Source organism: Schistocerca americana, chromosome 2 (genome assembly GCF_021461395.2).
Source record: "Schistocerca americana isolate TAMUIC-IGC-003095 chromosome 2, iqSchAmer2.1, whole genome shotgun sequence".
NCBI lineage: Eukaryota > Metazoa > Arthropoda > Insecta > Orthoptera > Acrididae > Schistocerca > Schistocerca americana.
The window spans coordinates 980,139,842-980,159,604 of NC_060120.1; the positions used below are offsets into that span (position 1 = coordinate 980,139,842).

Genomic DNA, 19,763 nt, shown 5'->3' on the forward strand with positions numbered 1-19,763 from the left:
TCCCGTGTAAGAGAATTTTCCACAGTGTTTATGAGAAAGTTGTCGCTCTTATCAATACACTGCTGTCGCGTGTTTAACTATCGCTTACCGATCATAAAAGAACATGATAGGCTGGTTGTCCATCATGTTTTAACCGCCGACGTGCAACAAAGTGTATCGGTGGTGGGGAAGCTAGCTGTATATATAGCGCTTCAGCCGCTGTGTCCCAGGCAATGAGCTGCAGGATGGCGCCCGTGAGGAAGACCTTCGCCGTTGTTGTGTTGATCTGCTCAGGTACTTATACACGTATTTTCTTGCAATAATTGGAGCGTCTTGTAACACTGTCTACACATTTTCCGGACTGTTAATTGAAATAAAGAAAGCAGCTTAAAGCTAGTTCGAGACCGCGGTACACAGTCAAGTGCAATAGACTTGGGAAGGGAGATGTTGCAAAGGTATTCCAGGGCACCATACTAACATTGAAGCGAACTGAGGTTCCATTGTAGTCCAACACACCGTTGAATTTTAGCATAGACAAATGTGTTCTTTCGATACATAAATACTCTGCAGTCATCCCTTCGTCTCACAAACTGATGACGGTTAATCTCTACGCGGGCCACAATGAGATACTATTTGTCACACGCCAGATGACAAACTCTCTCTCCTGTGGGGTTCCTACAGCTGTCGTCACTTCCCACATGTCTCTCGCCATCAGTGTGTATCTCCCCGCGAGTCCTCTTCCATTTCTCATGATTTCTTTTACTCCATCTAAGCAGGCAACCTTCGATCTTCTTCTTCTTCCTTGAGGATAGTGTATCAAGATCTTCTTTGGCACTCTGTCATCTGTCATACGCAATCCATGTCCATACCAGGCTAGTTGCCTTCCGTTTATTCTATCTGTGATGTTTTATTCGGTCTAGTAATTTTAGATTTGATACAGTACAGGAGTGATTGCACTGCTGCAAATGTTTTTAAGACATTATTTTATGACATTTTATGTGAGTACCACAATTCCACAGCAGTCTTTACGGATGGGTCGAAACAGGGGGAATCTGTTGTTGGTTGCTCTGATGTTTTCCCTCATCGTCTTCAAAGATCCGAGTGCCTCGAGACTTCAGAACGCCCTCCTCCAATTACAACGCCTGGGCAAGGAGGTGTCTTTCTGCTGGGTGCCAGGGCATCTGCGTATTGCAGGGAATGAAAGGGCGGATGTAGCAGCCAAGGAGGCGTGACGTGATTCTCAGTTATTTCACTGTGCCTTCCCCCTGCGTGCTATCACCTATCTGTTGAGGTACAGAGTCATGTGTTGATGGGAAGATGAGTGCGCCTCGTATAGCCCACTATGCGGACCCGTCGTACTTCCTTTGAGCAACGGAGACGGGATGAGGTCCTACTCACTCGTCTTCTCATAGGGCACAATCCTCCGACGCATGGCTCTTGCTCCGGCGAGAGGACCCTCCAGTATGAGGTGTTTGCGCTTGCAGATCACTGTGCGCCACATTTTACTAGACTGTATTTTATTTTCGGACGAGAGAACACCAGCAGATTTGCTGGCAGATCTGCCCTCTATTTTAAGTGACTTTCAAACGAACGTTGTGCGACTTATAAGGTATTGTGATGTGCCTAAAATTTTAGGAAGACGTTTTCATTGTGTTAACACAGTGACTGGCTCACCTACGTTTTTTGTAATTGGTCAGCCAGTTTCATTTCCATGTGTCTTTCTTTTAGCTCTTCTACTATTTTCCTTATGTTTTAATCCGAGGTGTAGGACCTTCCACCCTTTCTTAGTTGTCTGAAGGCAAATGACACAGTAATTGTGTGGCTCAACGAAAGTGAGGCGGGAGTCAATGAGTGCCATTTTATAGATTTTCTCCTCACTGTGTACAACAGGTTTGGCGATTTTATCCACATTCGTTTGTTTTAACGAACGTAAGGCACTGACAACCTCGCCGTTAAGCGCCCATAAGCTTCAAACGCGCACGCACACACACACACACACACACACTCTCTCTCTCTCTCTCTCTCTCTCTCTCTCTCTCTCTCTCTCTCACACACACACACACACAGTGTTATTTCCCTAACCGTTGTATTTCTTACGTGGTCTCGCTGAGATAGTCTATACGATCTTCTGAAATTGTACATTTCTACAAACCTCAATTTGTTCTTATTTTTTCCCAGCATTGCATCCACAGGTCGTTATAAGTTCTGCAATACTATTATATAGCATTTTACTAAGTAGTAAAGGAGTTTTGCTATTTGGGGAGCAAAATAGCTGATGATGGTCGAAGTAGGGAGGCTATAAAATGTAGACTAGCAATGGCAAGGAAAGGGTTTCTGAAGAAGAGAAATTTGTTAACATCGAGAATAGATTTAAGTGTCAGGAAGTCGTTTATGAAAGTATTTGCATGGAGTGTCGCCAAGTATGGAAGTGAAACATGGTCGATACATAGTTTGGACAAGAAGAGAATAGAAATGTGGTGCTACAGAAGAATGCTGAAGATTAGGTGGGTAGATCACATAACTAATGAGGAGGTATTGAATAGGATTGGGGAGGAGTTTGTGGCACAACTTGACCAGAAGAAGGGATCGGTTGGTAGGACATGTTCTGAGGCATCAAGGGATCACCAATTTAGTATTGGAGGGCAGCGTGGAGGGTAAAAATCGTAGAGGGAGACCAAGAGATGAATACACTAAGCAGATTCAGAAGGATGTAGGTTGCAGTAGATACTGGGAGATGAAGAAGCTTGCACAGGACAGAGTAGCATGGAGAGCTGCATCAAACCAGTCTCTGGACTGAAGACCACAACAACAACATCTTACTTACTTACCAGGTATGTTAGAAGATCCTTACCTGAGGGTTTAGGTTCTGAATTGGTGGTTTTTCATGGGCTGCTCGTTCTTGTATTTCCCAATTACTTGCTCCGTCTTCCTATAGGACGCTACCCAAATATTTATATTTTTTATCTGCCTCGATGTGCTGCCCCTCTGCTATTACTTTCCCTACATTTTCTTGGTTTCATAAATCTTCATTCTTTTGAAACTTCACTTTCAGTCCCCACTTATCACACTCTTCTAATACTTTTCTTAGCATAGAGCAGATATCATCCTCTTCACTGACCACCATTACGTGATCATCTGCGATGGACACCCAACAGTGCAGTTCAAAAATACGTTGCCATCCAATTTTACCGGCGCGGTAGACGTGAACACCAACGCAGTATTCAGTCGTTTAACATTCACACTACTCTCATTTTATAGTCACTCATCGTTCAAATTACGGCAATTGTTGAGGGTCTGTTCGCGGTGAAAGAGACACATTCAGCCGCTGAAGTCATGACTAACATGGCGACATTCCGCTGTCGGCACTTCGACTTCGACTATCGATACCGTCACTTATATGTGGGCAATTACGCTAAGTAACGGCTTGTGGTTTCCTTACAAACTTTACACTAAATTTTCCGCATAATACACTACTGATACGTCTATATTGTCAAAATAACACCCTGCAATAAAAATCACTTGTATTCACTGTAACATTATAAATTCAGTTTTACAGTAACCGTTAATATTCACAATTTGTTGCTCTCCCATTAAATTTTATTTCTGTGACCTGTTTTGTGGAAATCTTATTGTCAGACCATGACGATAATACGAGAACATCCAGAACAATTGACACTTGTTTTTATACGTCTTACGGAGTTACAGCAGGAACCATATTATTTTAAGATCAATTTTAAATAAGTTTGTGGGGACCTTGATTCTGCATTTCAGTAACGAGCTGGATAATTTCACTAGTACCGAGAGAATACACTCGACATTTTTGTGTATTCCTTATTTATTTTTCCTGTAAATTATCACAGAAAACGGTTTGTAGTACAGGTGGATGGTGACAAATAATTTTATAAATTTTAGTATGGTGTTGGTAGGAAATTTAAAGCTTTTATCTGGCAGAAAAATTCGAAATAAATTTAAAAAATTCAAGTTGGGAACAAAGTCTTGCTTCTCCCATTCCCCCTCCCTTTTGTCCTCTTGAGCCAATCGCATTGTGGTTTTCAAATGGTGCAAAAAAGTAACAAGTTGATGTAAAATGGAAAAGAAACTTATCTCTGATTTAGGTAAGCACGTGTGCACAGTCACACCCTCTCCCTCATCCCTCTCTCTCTCTCTCTCTCTCTCTCTCTCTCTCTCACACAGACACACACACACACACACACACACTGTGTAGTGTATCACCTCCCTCTCCTTTCCTTCAGTCAGAGCCTAGTATTCTGACCACATTTAAAATGAAACAGCCAATTGCAATATAAGCCCATCTGGGCTTTGTTCAGAAGTATCCAAAAGCTCTGAATTCTGTATCAAAAAAAACGTCACACAGTTCAAAAAGTATCTGAATTGCATAAAAAGACAAAAAAATTGTCAACTATATTTTTATTACTAACTCAAATAATCGTTTACTGTTTGGCTCTCCAGTTGCAACAGTAAATTTCATTGAAAGCTATATATGATTTGCCGTGGGATCTTAGAGTGAGTATATAACTTAACCTCCATAAAGGGTTACAAAACAACATTGGCTTATCCAACGTAATAGATGAATTACTGATACATAATTTTCAAACATGACTTATACTGTAAGCTGTATTCTACTAAACTACAAGAATGCAAAATAGAAACAAGTGCTGCTGTCATGATCCTGTTGCTTGTCCTCATCAATAGATGGCTGTATCGGTAAAATGATCAAAGTTCGATAGGTGCACCATAGCGTAAGATACAACAGAATCTCACATTAATTACTTACTGTATCTATGATGTTTGTGAAATGTGAAAATATTCTTTCCAGTTTTGCAAAAATGCATCAGAAACGCAAAAGTGCAGTGTTTATGCCAAACTGGTGCCAAAAACATGACTGAATACTTAAAATAAGTACTACAATGCTATGTTCATGCCTAAACACATGTGGCCCACTAAACAGTCATATAAACTTCTTATAAAATGAGTATGAAACATACGCTCGGTAAACAGAAACTAACATCTTATCATGCAGTATAATATAAGAACAAGTACAAAAATACACTCCATAAATTATTGAGATCAATATTTGCTTCTGCAATATAATTAACGAATCTGTAATACGTAGTTATCGAAAATGTATTTTACTTTAAATAATGATCCTTAGAACTTCTAAAAGCTGAAACAGAATCAAACACTGGTGTAAGATGATATTATTTGTCATCACCAATAGGTGGAGACATTCATAGTTTGATCAGAATACCACGCTTGGTTTACGACAAACAGGGCCACATATTAAATCTTTTTCATGTATGTGACACTTGTTACAAATAACATGATAAACTAGAAGCTGGCATTACAGTTTAGATCTAGCAGATTGATGCCATTAAATTAACACGACCTAGCTTATAACAGCAGAAAATGTATGGTAGCTAAAATACTACGCTAAGCAGGGACGCACACAAACAAATAGGCAGTCTGATTTACTAGAAAAATGTAATTAATTACATGTACTGTAGTGTAGGTCACAATACATCTAAAATTAAATATTCCCACGTTTTAAAATTTCTCAAGCACCAGTTTAGGAAGGACAATGATAGTGCATCTTTATACCCTAGAACAATATAATCCATGCCATTGCTAGATCCCATCCATTGATAAACGAACTTCAACCTTAGACTGGTTTCAAGAGTTGCATTTGATAGGTCTGACCCCGTAACACATCTCTCCCGAGGATACACTGTCAATTAATAAAGTTGTGCAATGGATATTTGACGAGACGGTATGGTACAATGGACCCTAATCAGCGTATCCTGAGTGTGGTCTCTAACTCTTCTCTAGCTTTTGACTATGACAGAGGATTCAATAGCTATGAAATCAGTTTTATCAATTAAAATATCTAGAATTTATTGCACTAGCAACGTTATGATTTGCAAGGAATAACAGTTTTCTTTCACAATTGCATATCAATTACTAAATACTCATGATTACTTGTTGGCGACAAATAAGCGTATTAAGGAAGATGTTCTGCAACCTATCGTTCAAAGACACGTGAATTTGTGTGGAGGTAAGAAATGGTTGCATAGCGTTGAATTGACAGTGAATGGAATTGACGTTACTGTTGGGACAGAAGGACCATTAAGAAGCTACCACTTTGCATTGAACGAACAGATCATTGTGCCTATATATCCTTCGTATGGCGCTCGCACATTGTCTTCTTACTAGGAGCTGCGTCGTCTGCCCTTGATTCTTATTGTTAGATCGCACGCTGGCCCTTCGTCACTGCCGTCAGATATGTGTTGTGGTGATGCCTGATCTTTCGGAGCAACTGTAAATTTCGCCTAATCAGTATTTCCATCTGAATAATACTCCTGCTATTCATCTCTGCATACACGGACCACACAATTCCTAGCTCTCAGTAATGAATCTCTAAACGTGGTCCCAACTGTCATACGCGTCATTGGACCATGCCATTTCCGGCTTTTGCACACCTCATTCAACTTCTGTCCAGTTTTTACCACTAAAATCTGCCAATAGCATAAATTTCGTAAGATATCTCTTCCTGCTTCCTTCCGCTCTGTATTAACGCCTAGATCAATCCACTTATTTAGCGTGTTTTTCCGATCAGAAAATGTGACGTAAGACCTATGCCACTGCCCAGCAACCAATTACGAGATGTTTTCTTCCCACTAACATGATTTCACCACCGTGAGAATAGAGAAGGAAAAAAATACGTTCTGTTCTTTTAATACTGTCTGCGAGAGTCACTCGCACCATTATCCCAGCTCACAGTATTGGTGTTTGGTTAGCGTTCTAAGGTGTTACCCCCCGTTATTTCTCTTATGTTTGGCCACATACCGCAACCAAAGACGATGACAGAGTTGAAACGTCTCCAAAAAAAATGGTGCACAAAGTAAATTTCTATATCTCGAAAGCAATCTCTTTGATAAAATTATTTATCATTTATTGAGTGCCGAAACACACACACACACACACACACACACACACACACACACACACACACACTACTGCATGGTTATCGTAATATGCAGGTTCATTACAGACCACGAGAAAGTTCCAGGATAACTAAATTTGTATTATTTCTCAAAATATATAGGTTAGTTGCACCATACTTTCCAAGCTTCATGGAAATTCATATTAAATATTTGTAGTTGTAAACTGCCTGTGTAATTTATTAAGACGCACACAGCTCGTTTATTAGCATTATTTAAATAAGTTATAGGTTGGCAACTCGACAACAAGTTCGATATCTGTACCACACATTAAATTCATCAGAGGCACTGCCGCAAATGTAACTTACAGCTTAAAGTACACTGGGAAGTACAAACGTTAGTCTCATGTATAAAACTTGTCTGCAAAACTGAAAGGGCAATATTCTTACCACACTTTTCAAGCACAACGGACGTTCAAATTAACTATTTCCACACCTAAATTGTTTGTATAACAGAGTAAAGTATTGTTTACTGAAAACTTTTCATTCGTCTAGAATAGTGCCTCAGATATAACTTACACCGTAAAGTACACTGAGAATTAGCAATTTAAACACTGAAAACATCGCAAAAAAGCGGTTCACTGTATGTACTGGATTGTATTTAGCATAGCAATGTGATCAGAATGTCTGCCACTAGCACAGTACGAAACGTTTTCATCTTCTGACGTTACACAGTGAAAAACTGTATTTCCTGTTTATAGATGCAGAAATATTATACATAATTTTTTGATGTATGATGCACACATGTGTGATGAAAATTAATGATGAGGCAGTACGGTAGATGAGGCAGGTATAGACACATCCGACAATCATTACTGTGCGTATTATTAGGTGGAGAGAATTAGAGTGAGTGGACAATATGGTCAGTGATGGTCAGTGGACAATGATTATCAGTGATTAATGATGATGATCAATGGTCAATTATTATTGCCGGTTTTTTCGGTGGAGAATGATGGTGTGTAGTCAATGATGGTGCTAGATCATTGTCTTTTGCAGTCCATTTAGCTTGTTCAGTTCTCCTGTATTTTCTGATCAAAAACTAACGCTGTTAGGCCAATGATGGCTTGAATACCATTACCCCAAACGAATGGTTTCATTCAATAACTATCGGGTACAAACTAGAATTTACATTCGTGTCGTGTAATCAGTAGTATGTTTGCAGAAGCTGAGAAACAACCAATTAATTGTGAATTGTTCTGTGGCTTCAAACAATCTTAAGCAAAAACTAGCAAGAAAGCTCACACTATGTCTCTTAAATACAGAAGACAGCTGCCAAGTCGGCTTCAAAAGACCCAAACTTAATTGAGAACGTTGTGAACAAATAGTAGGTATGCCTGGTACAACATTCTTTGATCACAATCATTGATCACTGATCACCATTGATCACTGATCATCATTGATAACTTATCATCATTAAACTGATAATCATTAATCACTGATCATCATTGAGCAATGATCATCATCAGTGACCACAGATCATCTTCATTGATCAGTGATAATAATTTGCCACTAATCATCATTCTCCAGTGACCAGTCTGGGGGTCATCATTGACCCCTGTTTATCATCACTGACCACTGAACATCACCCATTCATTAACTATCACTGATCGCCATTGACCAGTAATCGTCATTCTCAACTGACCACCATTAACCACTGATCATCATTGACCACTGACTATCATTCTCTCCCCTTAAAGGCTGCAGTGTAGTTCTCCTCTGACCATCATTGTCCATTGACCTTCATTCTTCACCCAGTAGTGTACACAGTTATGATGGTTAGATATTTCCATATCTGTCTGTCTACTGTACTGCCGCATTATAAATTTTCGTCACACAAGTGCACACATGACATCTAAGAAATACATACAATATTTTCTACATTCTCATCAATACCTCTCTGATTTACACTTCCCACTAAACTCCCTCTCTCTGCAGTGGTTACTTTAATGATGCAACAGCATTGTAATATATGTTACAGAGGAAGCATAATTTTCCAGAGTGTATCAGTAGAAGATGACAATATTTTGTACTGTGCTGGTGGTAGGCATTCTCATCATATTGCTACGCTAAATGAATTCCGAGATATACAGTGAACAGCTTTTAGTGGTGTTGGCATTTTTCACTTCTCTAATTCTCAGAGTTTACTTTAGGCGGTAAGTTATATCTGCAGTAGTGTTCTAAATGTATGTAATGTTTTCAGTAGGCAATCTGTGTATACTTTAACAAGTGATACAAACAATTTAGAGGTGAAAAAAATTAATTTCAAGTTCCATTGTACTTGGAAAGTATAGTAGGAGTATCGCCGTTTCAGTTTTAGAGATGGATCTTAGACTTGATGTGGTATCATGTATCAGTACCACCCAATGGGCGTCACAGCGACGGAGTAAAAATTTCTGTCTGACGCCGATAATAGCCATGTGGATTCTGGTGGACACAATCGTGCGTGCCCCCTTAGCCACACCTCCAGCAGCTCTGTACTTCGAGTGACCTCTGCCACTGCAATATAGGACGCCTCACTAGGGCTTGGAGTCGTTTCGCGGTGGGACACCACATGGACGCCACCTATTCGCGGCTGCTACATCATCGTTGTTTCTATTCAGTGAGCTGGACTATTTCTTGTTGCATCATTTATTATGATTTTTCATATTTTTGGAAAAATGAAAGTTACTGTATCTTCTGTTTGTTGTATTACTTGTTTACTAATCATTTCTGCTCCTATCCAGATTTCCTATAACAACAAAAATGGTTCATATGGCGCTGAACACTATGACATTTAACATCTGAGGTCATGTCCCCTAGACTTTGAACTACTTAAACCTAACTAACACAAGGACATCACACACATCCATGCTCGAGGCAGGATTCGAACCTGAGACCATAGCGGTCTCGTGGTTCAAGACTGAAGCGCCTAGAACCGCTCGGCCACACCGACCGGCCCTATAACAACAGTTGCTGCACAACTCTGTAGCCCAACTCTCCTTGGGTGATTTCCCTAAATCGCTTCAGGCAAATGCCGGGATGGTTCCTTTGAAAGGGCACGGCCGATTTCCTTCCCAATCCTTCCCTAACCCGAGCTTGCGCTCCGTCTCTAACGACCTCGTTGTCGACGGGACGTTAAACACTAACCACCACCACCACCACCCAACTCTCCTTATAATTGTGTATAAAATCGTACAAAACGCGTGAGAGCCGTGATGGTAATTCTTGGTGTACTTAAAGCTGGAAGTTATACCTGCAGGAGTTCTCTAGATGAACCTTGTGAATAGTACAGATATCGAACTTTTCGGTGAGTTGCTAATCTGTAACTTATTTAAGTAGTACCAATAAGCGAGCTGTTTTTGTCTTAGTAAGCTACACAGACAATTTAGATGCAGAAGCAGAAGTGTTTAACTTGAAGTTCCATGGAGCTAGAAAAGTGTAGTAGAACTGTGCAAATAGTATCGTTAAGAAATGCTACTCACCTTAACAGTTTTAAAAGTAGTGTCAGTATGCAAGCTGTGTGCATTTTAATCAGTAACATAGACAGTTTGGACGAGCAGACACTTAGTTTGCAAGTGCTTTGTGCTTGCAGTAGTACACATATCGACAAGTAATACAATTGTAGTTGAATATTTGTAGTGGTCTGAACTAATCTGCATGTTATGATAATGCAGATTTGTGTGAGAGCGTGTGTGTGTGTATATGTGTGTGTGTGTGTGTGTGTGTGTGTGTGTACTCGCTAATGAGAAATCATTTTTTCAACGAATTTACTTTATATATATACCGGCTGTTTCTTATTGCACGATCTTCTTTGGAGACATCTGAACCATTTTATCGTATGTGTTCAAGTATGTGTGTAAAAATAAGATAAGTTCTCGTCCTCTATTACGAAAAAATGTGTGGTTTAGGGGCTACATCGCTATAATCTTGTCAAAACACTTTCTTCCTTCCATCACAATATCGTGTTTGGTCAGTTTGTTTGTTGTGTGTGTATGTGTGTTTTTTTCACACTGCCTGTTTTTATTAGATGTTCGTATTATTTAATAGTTGATTATGAGAAATACAGTCTATAAGCGTTTAGAGAGCCGTGATATAATAGACCTGATTGTAAAGATTACAACATTCGTCAAAAGTTGTTATTGCACATAACCTGTAGTAGTCTTGAGTCATTCGCAGTGAAGGCAATAACTGTCTACCAATGTCACGATCACATTTTTCTAGTATATTTAAACTGAGGGTGTCTTGTGACTTACAACAAGAGTAGACCTAATTAATTGCATTCTTCCAGTAAAACAGACTGCGTATTTGTTTAAGTGCTACTCTGTTTAGCGTAATACAAAAACACGTATTTTCTGCGGTTATAAACCTACTGAGACTCCATTCCTTTTCACATTCGCCAGACATCAGCAAAAACACCTGGCGAGTGCCTTAGCGTCACTTGAATAAATTACTGGGTTTAGGAGTGGACCCTTATTCTATGAAGAGCACATCGTTGTTTAGCTGTACAAAATTTGTTTAATATCTGTATTGTTGTCAAAGAAGCAGACGGGTTTACATAGATTGCGACATGACACTTTCATGACAGTTGTCAAGATAATGTGTTACGCCCTGATTAGCAGAAATAATACTGTACATAACAATATAAAATTTAAATAAAATGTTCTTTACGAGATTTTTCTTACTTCTAGAGAGTGAAGCACTGTCTGAATTGATCAATATTATGACAAATCATCCAGTTCTGGTTCTAAGTTCAGTACTATTTAGGACGACGATCAAGTCTACAGAAGACGGTTAGTTTTTGTGACAAGATGAGCAAAAGATTACTCAAGGTTGCTCGAGTTCGCATTGGACGCAAGCTGGTGAACCAACAAGCTTACTCCTCTGCAAGCGACATTTACGTTTTAGCTGCAACGTACTGTCGGCTGCATGGCTGCTCTCGCCCTCTGAAAATCCTATAAAAAGCAAATCAAAATCTTTACTGATTTTATCAGCTGAAACTGTCCTATGTTTCTCGCCAGGCGAGAAACAATGCACTCATCCCTAGCCTGCAAACTATGGTGATATACACGTTCATAGATGGAGCAGCGTGTAAGCTTCAATGCCCTCTCAAATCTCGCAAGTACAATTAACTACGTGGCTGTTTCGTTTCTCCGCTCTCGGAGCTCAACGACTCTTCAGCTAATTTCTAGCTAAATGTCAGCCAAAGTGGACGCAGTGTTCACACAAAATTCCTCTTTTGGCGTCATACAGAGCGTGATGAGCCCTTTTCTACATTTGACACTGGTTCAGAGGAGAGTCCATGAAGTTTTCGGTATTGTGTCCTTCGTAGCAAACCGTCCCCCATCTGTGTCCCTTCGTGCTTCACGCTACAACTTTTTCGTACCAATGGGAGTGTTCCTTTCATCTTGTGGAAAGTACACTTGCCAATCGCAAAGGGCCTCTTTTACTCCTTCTGAGTTTATTTTAGCCGATCGAACATTTTGTGTCGTCTTCTGACGCATAAAAGTTACATGCGTGCATCACGAGAGTACCACGGGCCTTTCATCTGATCAGTTGCGTCTTTGGCCTGTTTGTATTCATCTGGAAATTTCCCAACGCAGTTTACAAATAATTTCTCCGTCGCAGGCAGTGCTGGACCGCTACCTGCCGCCCTCGATGTATCGCCTGGCGCGTTTGTTATCTCTCTTGCTGTGGGTTACAAAACCCCTGTTAGAAGCCTTTTGTTGTGGGCCGTGACAGCGCAACTACCATCTGCCCCAAACTAAAATGTTTCTTCCAGTAGCTTTTTTCACTTTTTGTTCATTGACATGCAGGATTTGTGTTCGGTGTGTTAATACAGTCGAATCGAGTGTCATCCCTTTGCTTTACATGCTGTACATTTTGATAGGAAAATCTGCTCACTATTGCCGAAGTATGTCAGGTGACATATCCATCAACTTGTTATGATGTATAAACTCTCATGCAAGGTGCGAAATTAACATTCATTTAAGCTGTCACCTTACAGCCTGGTCAGGTTATTTTTACTGTATCGATCTGTTAGACATATCATGTTTTTCGTAACCATTTAAGCACACATCTAGCACTGGATTGCTTACTTTAGATTTAAAAATCATGTTTTAGACCCTAATTTGACGGTTTAAAGTGCATATGAAAAATAACAATGTGATACTTGACGTAAACATTGCATTTTTAGACTTAGAAAGAACACTGTGACTCTTCACAAGCATAATACACGTGGAAAATATTTAATTTGATGCTGTTCTGTCTTTTCATCCAAGTTTGGTGCTCAGATGAAACTATGGATATTGTCACCTATTGGTGACTATTAGGAACCGTAACTTAAACAAGTTGTTGATCTTATGTTGAGTTTTTGAAGTTTTGAGGAATACTGCATAAAGTAAAACTCATTTCCAACAATGCTTATTAGTAATTAGTTAATCACATTACAGAGGCAACCGTTGATTTTTAGTTATTTATGAAGTGTATGTTTTGTGCTTGTCATATTATATTGCATAAGCAGATTCTGGTTTCTACCCGTTTATGGAGAGTATGTTCTATACTCACCGTTGTATTCCGTGAGAAGTTTACCTGCCTTTTGAGAATACCAGATGTGTTTAGGGGTGAGAGCAGCAAAGCAGTACTTTTGAGTTCGCTATCATGTTTTTGTCTCCAGTGTCATGTCAGCTTTGCACTTCCTTGCATTGGTGGTGCATTTTTGCAGATTTGCAAAGAATATTTTCACAATTGACGAGTATAATACATACGGTAAACAATTAATGTGAATTTCTGTCGTATCTGACATTAGGGTGCATCTATCGAACTCTGATATTTTACCAGTGGAGCCATCTGTTGATGAAGAAAAGCAACAGGAGCATAAATGGAGCAGTTATTATTATTTTGCTTTCTTGCAGTTTAAAGTAGCATTTAAAGAAAAACTCATTCTTGACAACTATATATTACTAATCAATTTATTACACTGGATAAGCAAGTGTAGGTTTTTGACTATTTCTGGAGAGTATGGTAAATACTTTCTCTAACATTCCATAAGAAACCATATATAGGTTTATGTGAAATTTAGCGATGTAACTGGTGGGCCAGTCCATTAACGATTTTTTAAAGGAATTAATGAAACACAGTTGACAATTTTTTTCTCATTTTACCCAATTCAGATACTTCTTGGTGAAGTATGTGACTTATTTTTTGATAAATAATTCGGGTCTTTCGGATACTTTTGAGAATAGTCCAGGTGTGACTACATTGTAATTGGCTCTTTCATTTAAATGGTGGATAAAGTACTGGGGTTTAATGGGAAGAGTGGAGAGGAGGAGAAGGTTGTACCTTATGGAGCATGTACATGCACATGCTCACCTTTGTGTGTGTGTGTGTGCTCTTACCTAACTCAGAGACAAATATGTTTCCCATTTTAAATGAACTTGTCTTTCCTATGCTTCATTTTAATACTACTCTGCAATCGTATCGAGAGGAGAGGGAGGAAGAGGTAGGGTACAAAGTGCAACTGTGCTAGTCCCACTGTCTTCGATTTTTAAAATTTATTTTGAATTCTCTGCCATGTTACAGTTTTAAAATACCCACCAACTCCATCTTTAATTTTGAACTTCCCTGATAATTTTTAAACTTCCCGTAAAGCCACCTTTGAATTTCGCACACGACTGCAGCGAACAGTGGTGGAACTTATGTGCCATACACAACTGAGCAAACATTCTGGTACGATAGGGACTACAATTTTTAACAGATTATTAACAGTTATGTACCATGGTAGTAAGGAGGATACTGATAATTGCACATTCAAAGCAGAACCACCCACGATGTGACCAAGTTCAAACGACCTCCTGCAGATTCAGATGAAAAACAACTGACAAACTGTTCCCCAGCAAATGATTCACCTCTGACATGAATGTACGTTCGTTTCGCTGACACAAAACTCTACCCAAACTGTTTCTCACATCTCACTATCAGCACTGCAATAATTCCTTAAAACATCTTCACCTTTAAGAGTTACCACATACTCCAATATATTCCCTCAGAATTAGTCCCATTTCAATTGTTTTTCAGGTCCTTTTCCATTACCCAGTTCCTCGTAATGTTCATCGAGATTTCACTCGATCAACTCCGACCCTACTATGAGTTGCCTTCCTATACTGCACCTCATCTTTCCTTCACGCAGTCGTATGGCATTCAACTGTTTTAAGATCCGATCGTCAGATAGACTATCTGCGGAGAGGCTCACCAGCTCCTACACATACATCCTCAGCAGCACAGCAACGCCAACACCATTACCGCCGAAGTAGTTGGTTAACATATCAAGCAGAAAAGTTTCAATTAGCGAAATATGTAGTTTCCCTTATGTAACTTCAAGTCGAAGCACAATCAGCATGATGCATCTCATCGTCAGTAGCTCCCTCATTTATCATCACAAAGAGCGTGTAGAACCTCCCATTCCAAATGCCATGCATACTACTGCTACAAGGGACTGATTTGTGGAGTAAATCTACGTAATGACTACACATATTTTCAAGTTATGTTCACTAAAATCATATATCAAATAAATAAAATGTCAGCTGAAGGAATCGCAAAATCATTTCAAAAATTCATCACAGCTGCTGATCCTGTTGCAATGAAGATTATAAAGCTACAATAACAAGCTTAAACCTGCTATTCCCATAAATAACAAACAAAACAACGTGTGGCTAGGGCCTCCCGTCGGGTAGACCGTTCGCCTGGTGCAGGTCCTTCTGGTTGACGCCACTTCGGCGACCTGCGCGTCGATGGGGATGAAATGATGATGAGTAGGACAACACAACACTCAGTCCGTGAGCGGAGAAAACCTCCGACCCAGCCGGGAATCGAACCCGGGCCCTTAGTATTGACAGTCTGCCACGCTGACCACTCAGCTACCGGGAGCGTACATTCCCATATACGTGAAAGACCTATGACCTGTACCAATCCATCTGCTCCTGTAAATGAAAGGGGAGCACACTTTCCAGCGCTTCTGCAGGAACCATCATCCAATCTGCCTATCAATATATCATTCCATCCAAACAACTTCTTACACGCCACTACTTTCCCCGAAGGTATTCGTTAATGCCATCCTCCAAAATATTCATCGTTCACCGTTTTGAGCACCCCTCACATTCTTTCAAATTGATGTTGGCCTACCAGCCATATTCCATGCAGATCCCAGTGTCACAGTTCCAGAACCACTCCCACTTCCTTCTCTTATGGTTAGACACTATCGTAGAATACTGTCTTTGTTGTACCCTATGAAAGGGCAGCAATATCCTTCACTTTCCTGCAATCTCACAATGCTCTCCGTAACAAACTCGCGTTCAGTTCACATTCCTGAACCAACTCCATAATCCCACCCGACTTTCATCTCCCTCTTTACAATCCTACTTCTTCAGTGTAAACTTGAGCTGATAATCAAGCTTCATTAACATAATTATCTTCAACATCAATATCGTCATCATCATATTCTGTATTAACTACAAAGTTTCAAAAACTCATCATCACATAACGCAACACAAGCATTACCTTTTACCGCATCCAGTCAGTGGAGGGCATGTGCCTCCTTCCAAGACCCAGACAATTTTTATTCTCCTGGTCACAAGAGAAAGAAGTAACCAAAGGAAGAAAGAGAGTCATTTTTTAATGTCTCAAAAAACGTCACAGTGTGGATAGATCATTAATAACTTAGAACCAAATGAATTTAATGTCAGGAGAGGTATATAACAGCAATGAAGCATTAGTAAACGTGTCTTTACATGTTCAGCACACGCTAGAACTAATACTTTAGAATATTTTATAGGGTGTTGGATATATAGTTGCGCTACGTGGAATTACAACAAAGTTTTCTTATCTGTTTCAGGTGTCTGGTGGGGATCCGAGGCTCGTAAGTATCAACGTTAGTTTCATTATTAAAGCGTAATCACAGAACAGTGTGCAAGCTACTCATTAATAAAATACCTCCACAGCTACATTAAATTCAAGTTTACAGACACGTTGCCTCCATATTTACCACACTACATTCCAAGAGACTATTGTCTTAAGATTTGTTTTGCTTTGGAACTGGTCATCAGCGATGATGTTGTAGAAAGAGAGAATCTTATTTGTCTGTACATTGTGAGATGTATTCCAGCAGAACAATAACTCAGACGTATCGTGTTATCTGAAACAAGAAAAATTCGTGCTTGATACAAGAGAAAACTGGAGAACTAAAATAGAGGCCACAGTGGCACATGACTGAAGACAACACATTTCACTTCTTACATAACTGCATCCAGGATAGGGAGGCAGTCCAATTTGACTTGGAGGTGATGACCCAGCGAGCCAGCGAGGTATTAGGAAGGACTGCGGTTTCCACTTCCGGACAGCCAGCTGTAAGGTCGGAATATTCTTTCGAGAGGACATGGCCGATTTCCCTCCTCAATTACATCTCCTGCATCTCCTGGTCCATCGACCATGTCGTCTACGGGACGTTACCCCCTTAGCTTCTCACCTTAAAGTTGTAAGTTGATGGAGATCAACAACAAATGCCTGAACTTCAGCGAAACTCCGCCAGTGTTAAAACTTTCCTGAGGAACCAGTCCCTAAATCTGGTGTAATACATTCTCTCCTGGCCTTTTTTCCATGCAAGAATGTAATTTCGAAACTAATGTTCTCATTGTATTGACTTTCCTGTTCCAATCGCAAACACAGAGAGGCAAAAACGACTATCTATGACTCCGTAAGAGCCCTAATTTATCTTATCTTATCTGCATGGTTCTCACGTCAAATAGACACTGAAGAGCCAATGAAACTGGTACAGCTGGCTAATATCGTGTAGGGCCCCCGCGAGCATGCAGAAGTGCGGCAGCACGACGTGGCATGAAGTCGATTAATGTCTGAAACAGTGCTAAGGGAACTGACACCATCCTCCAGGGCTGTCCATAGATTCGTAAGAGTACGAGGGGGTGGAGCTCTCCTCTGAACAGCAGGTTGCAAGGCATCCCAGATATGCTCAATAATGTTCACGTCTGGGGAGTTTGGTGGTCATCGGAAGTGTTTAAGCTCAGAAGAGTGTTCCTGAAGTCACTCCGTAGCAATCCACTGTGCAGCAGTTCAAGACGGGTGGGGTCCAGAATTGCTACAGAGTGGATTGCTGCTGAGTATCACCAGCAGAGTGTCGCCTGTCAGAGTCGTATCTAGACTTATGAGGGTTCCCATACCACTCCAACTGCACACCCCGACACCATTACTGAGTCTCCATCAGCTTGAACAGCCCCCTGGTGACATGCAGCGTCCATGGATTCATGAGGTTGTCTCCGTATCCGTACACGTCCATACACACGATGCAATTTGAAATAAAATTCATCCGACCAGGCAACAAGTTTCCAGTCAACAGCCTACGTCGGCCCTGACGGGTGCAAGCGAGGCGTAAAGCTTTATGTCGTGAAGTCATCATGCTTACACGAGAGGACCTGCGGCTCCGAAATGCCTTATCGATGATGTTTCGTTGAATGGTTCGCACGCTGACACTTGTTGATGGCCTAGAATTAAAATTTGCAGCAATTTGAAGAAGGGTTTCACTTCTGTCACGTTGAACGATTATCTTCAGTAGTAGTTGGTCCCGTTCTTGCAGGATCTTTTGCCGGCTGCAGCGATGTGGAAGATTTGTTGTTTTACAGGATTCTCGATATTCACTGTACACTCGTGAAATGGTAGTACGGGAAAATCCTCACTTCATCGCTACCTCGGAGATGCTGTGTCCCATCGCTCGTGCGTCGACTATAACACCAAACTCACTTAAATCATGATAACCTGCCATTGTAGCAGCAGTGACCGATCTAACAACTGCGCCAGACGCTTGTTGTCTCATATAGGTGTTGCCGACCGCAGCACCGTATTCTGCCTGTTTACATGTCTCTGTATTTCAGTACGCATGACTATACCAGTTTCTTTGGCGCTTCAGTGTAGAATAATTCTGCAGTCAGCTTCAATGCCGGTTCTCTGAATTTTCAAAATATAGTTCTTCGAAAAGGTCGTTGACTTCCCGGAGCATCTCCGTAATACTTGTACCGAATCTATCAGCATCTATCAGCACTCCTCTGAACTGGCTCGATGTCTTCTTTCAGTGCGAACTGCTTTCGATCGCAAACACTCGAGCAGCATTCAAGAATGGGTTGCACTAGTGTCCGATATGTGGTCTCCTTAACAGAAGAACCAAGCTTTCCTAAAATTCTCCGAATAAACCAAAGTCGACCGTTCGCCATTCCTACTACAACCCGTACAAGCTCGTTTTATTTCATATGGCCTTGCAATATTACACCTAGACATTTAATGGACATAACTGTGTCAAGCAGCACACTACGAATGCTGTATTCGAACATTATTAATTCTTGTTTCCTACATATCTGCATTAACTTATACTTACATTTAGAACAAGCTGCATTTCATCACTCCAGGTAGAAATTCTGTCCAAGACGTCTTGTATCCTCCCACAAATCACTCAACGGTGACATCTTCCCGTACACTACAGCATCATCAGCAAACAACCGCAGGCAGAAACTCACCGTATATCATTCCTTTACATAAAAAATAATGGCGGTCCTAGGGCACACCTGACGATAACCTCTTGCCATTGAGGGCAACGTACTCCGTTCTTTTACTTAAGAAGTGGCACAAAATTAACGGAGGGAAGAACTCATGAGTTTCAAAGTGCTACAAGCTGTCCATCTGGCACAGTGAGTGTGTAGGGAGTTAAAAAAATGGGATGCGGTGGTCGAGAAAC

The 19,763-nt window shown here is 40.5% G+C and overlaps 1 protein-coding gene across 1 annotated transcript in view; it reads left to right on the plus strand.

The window, feature by feature from the left end:
* The first annotated feature begins 221 nt into the window (after positions 1–221).
* LOC124596454 (carbonic anhydrase 1-like) overlaps positions 222–19,763 on the plus strand; it is a 154,559-nt gene continuing 135,017 nt past the window's right edge. Inside the window, exons 1-2 of the mRNA XM_047135587.1 lie at positions 222–273; positions 16,863–16,886. Coding sequence (XP_046991543.1) covers positions 225–273; positions 16,863–16,886 — 73 coding nt within the window. The 5' untranslated portion in view covers positions 222–224. The remainder of the gene's footprint in view (positions 274–16,862; positions 16,887–19,763) is intronic.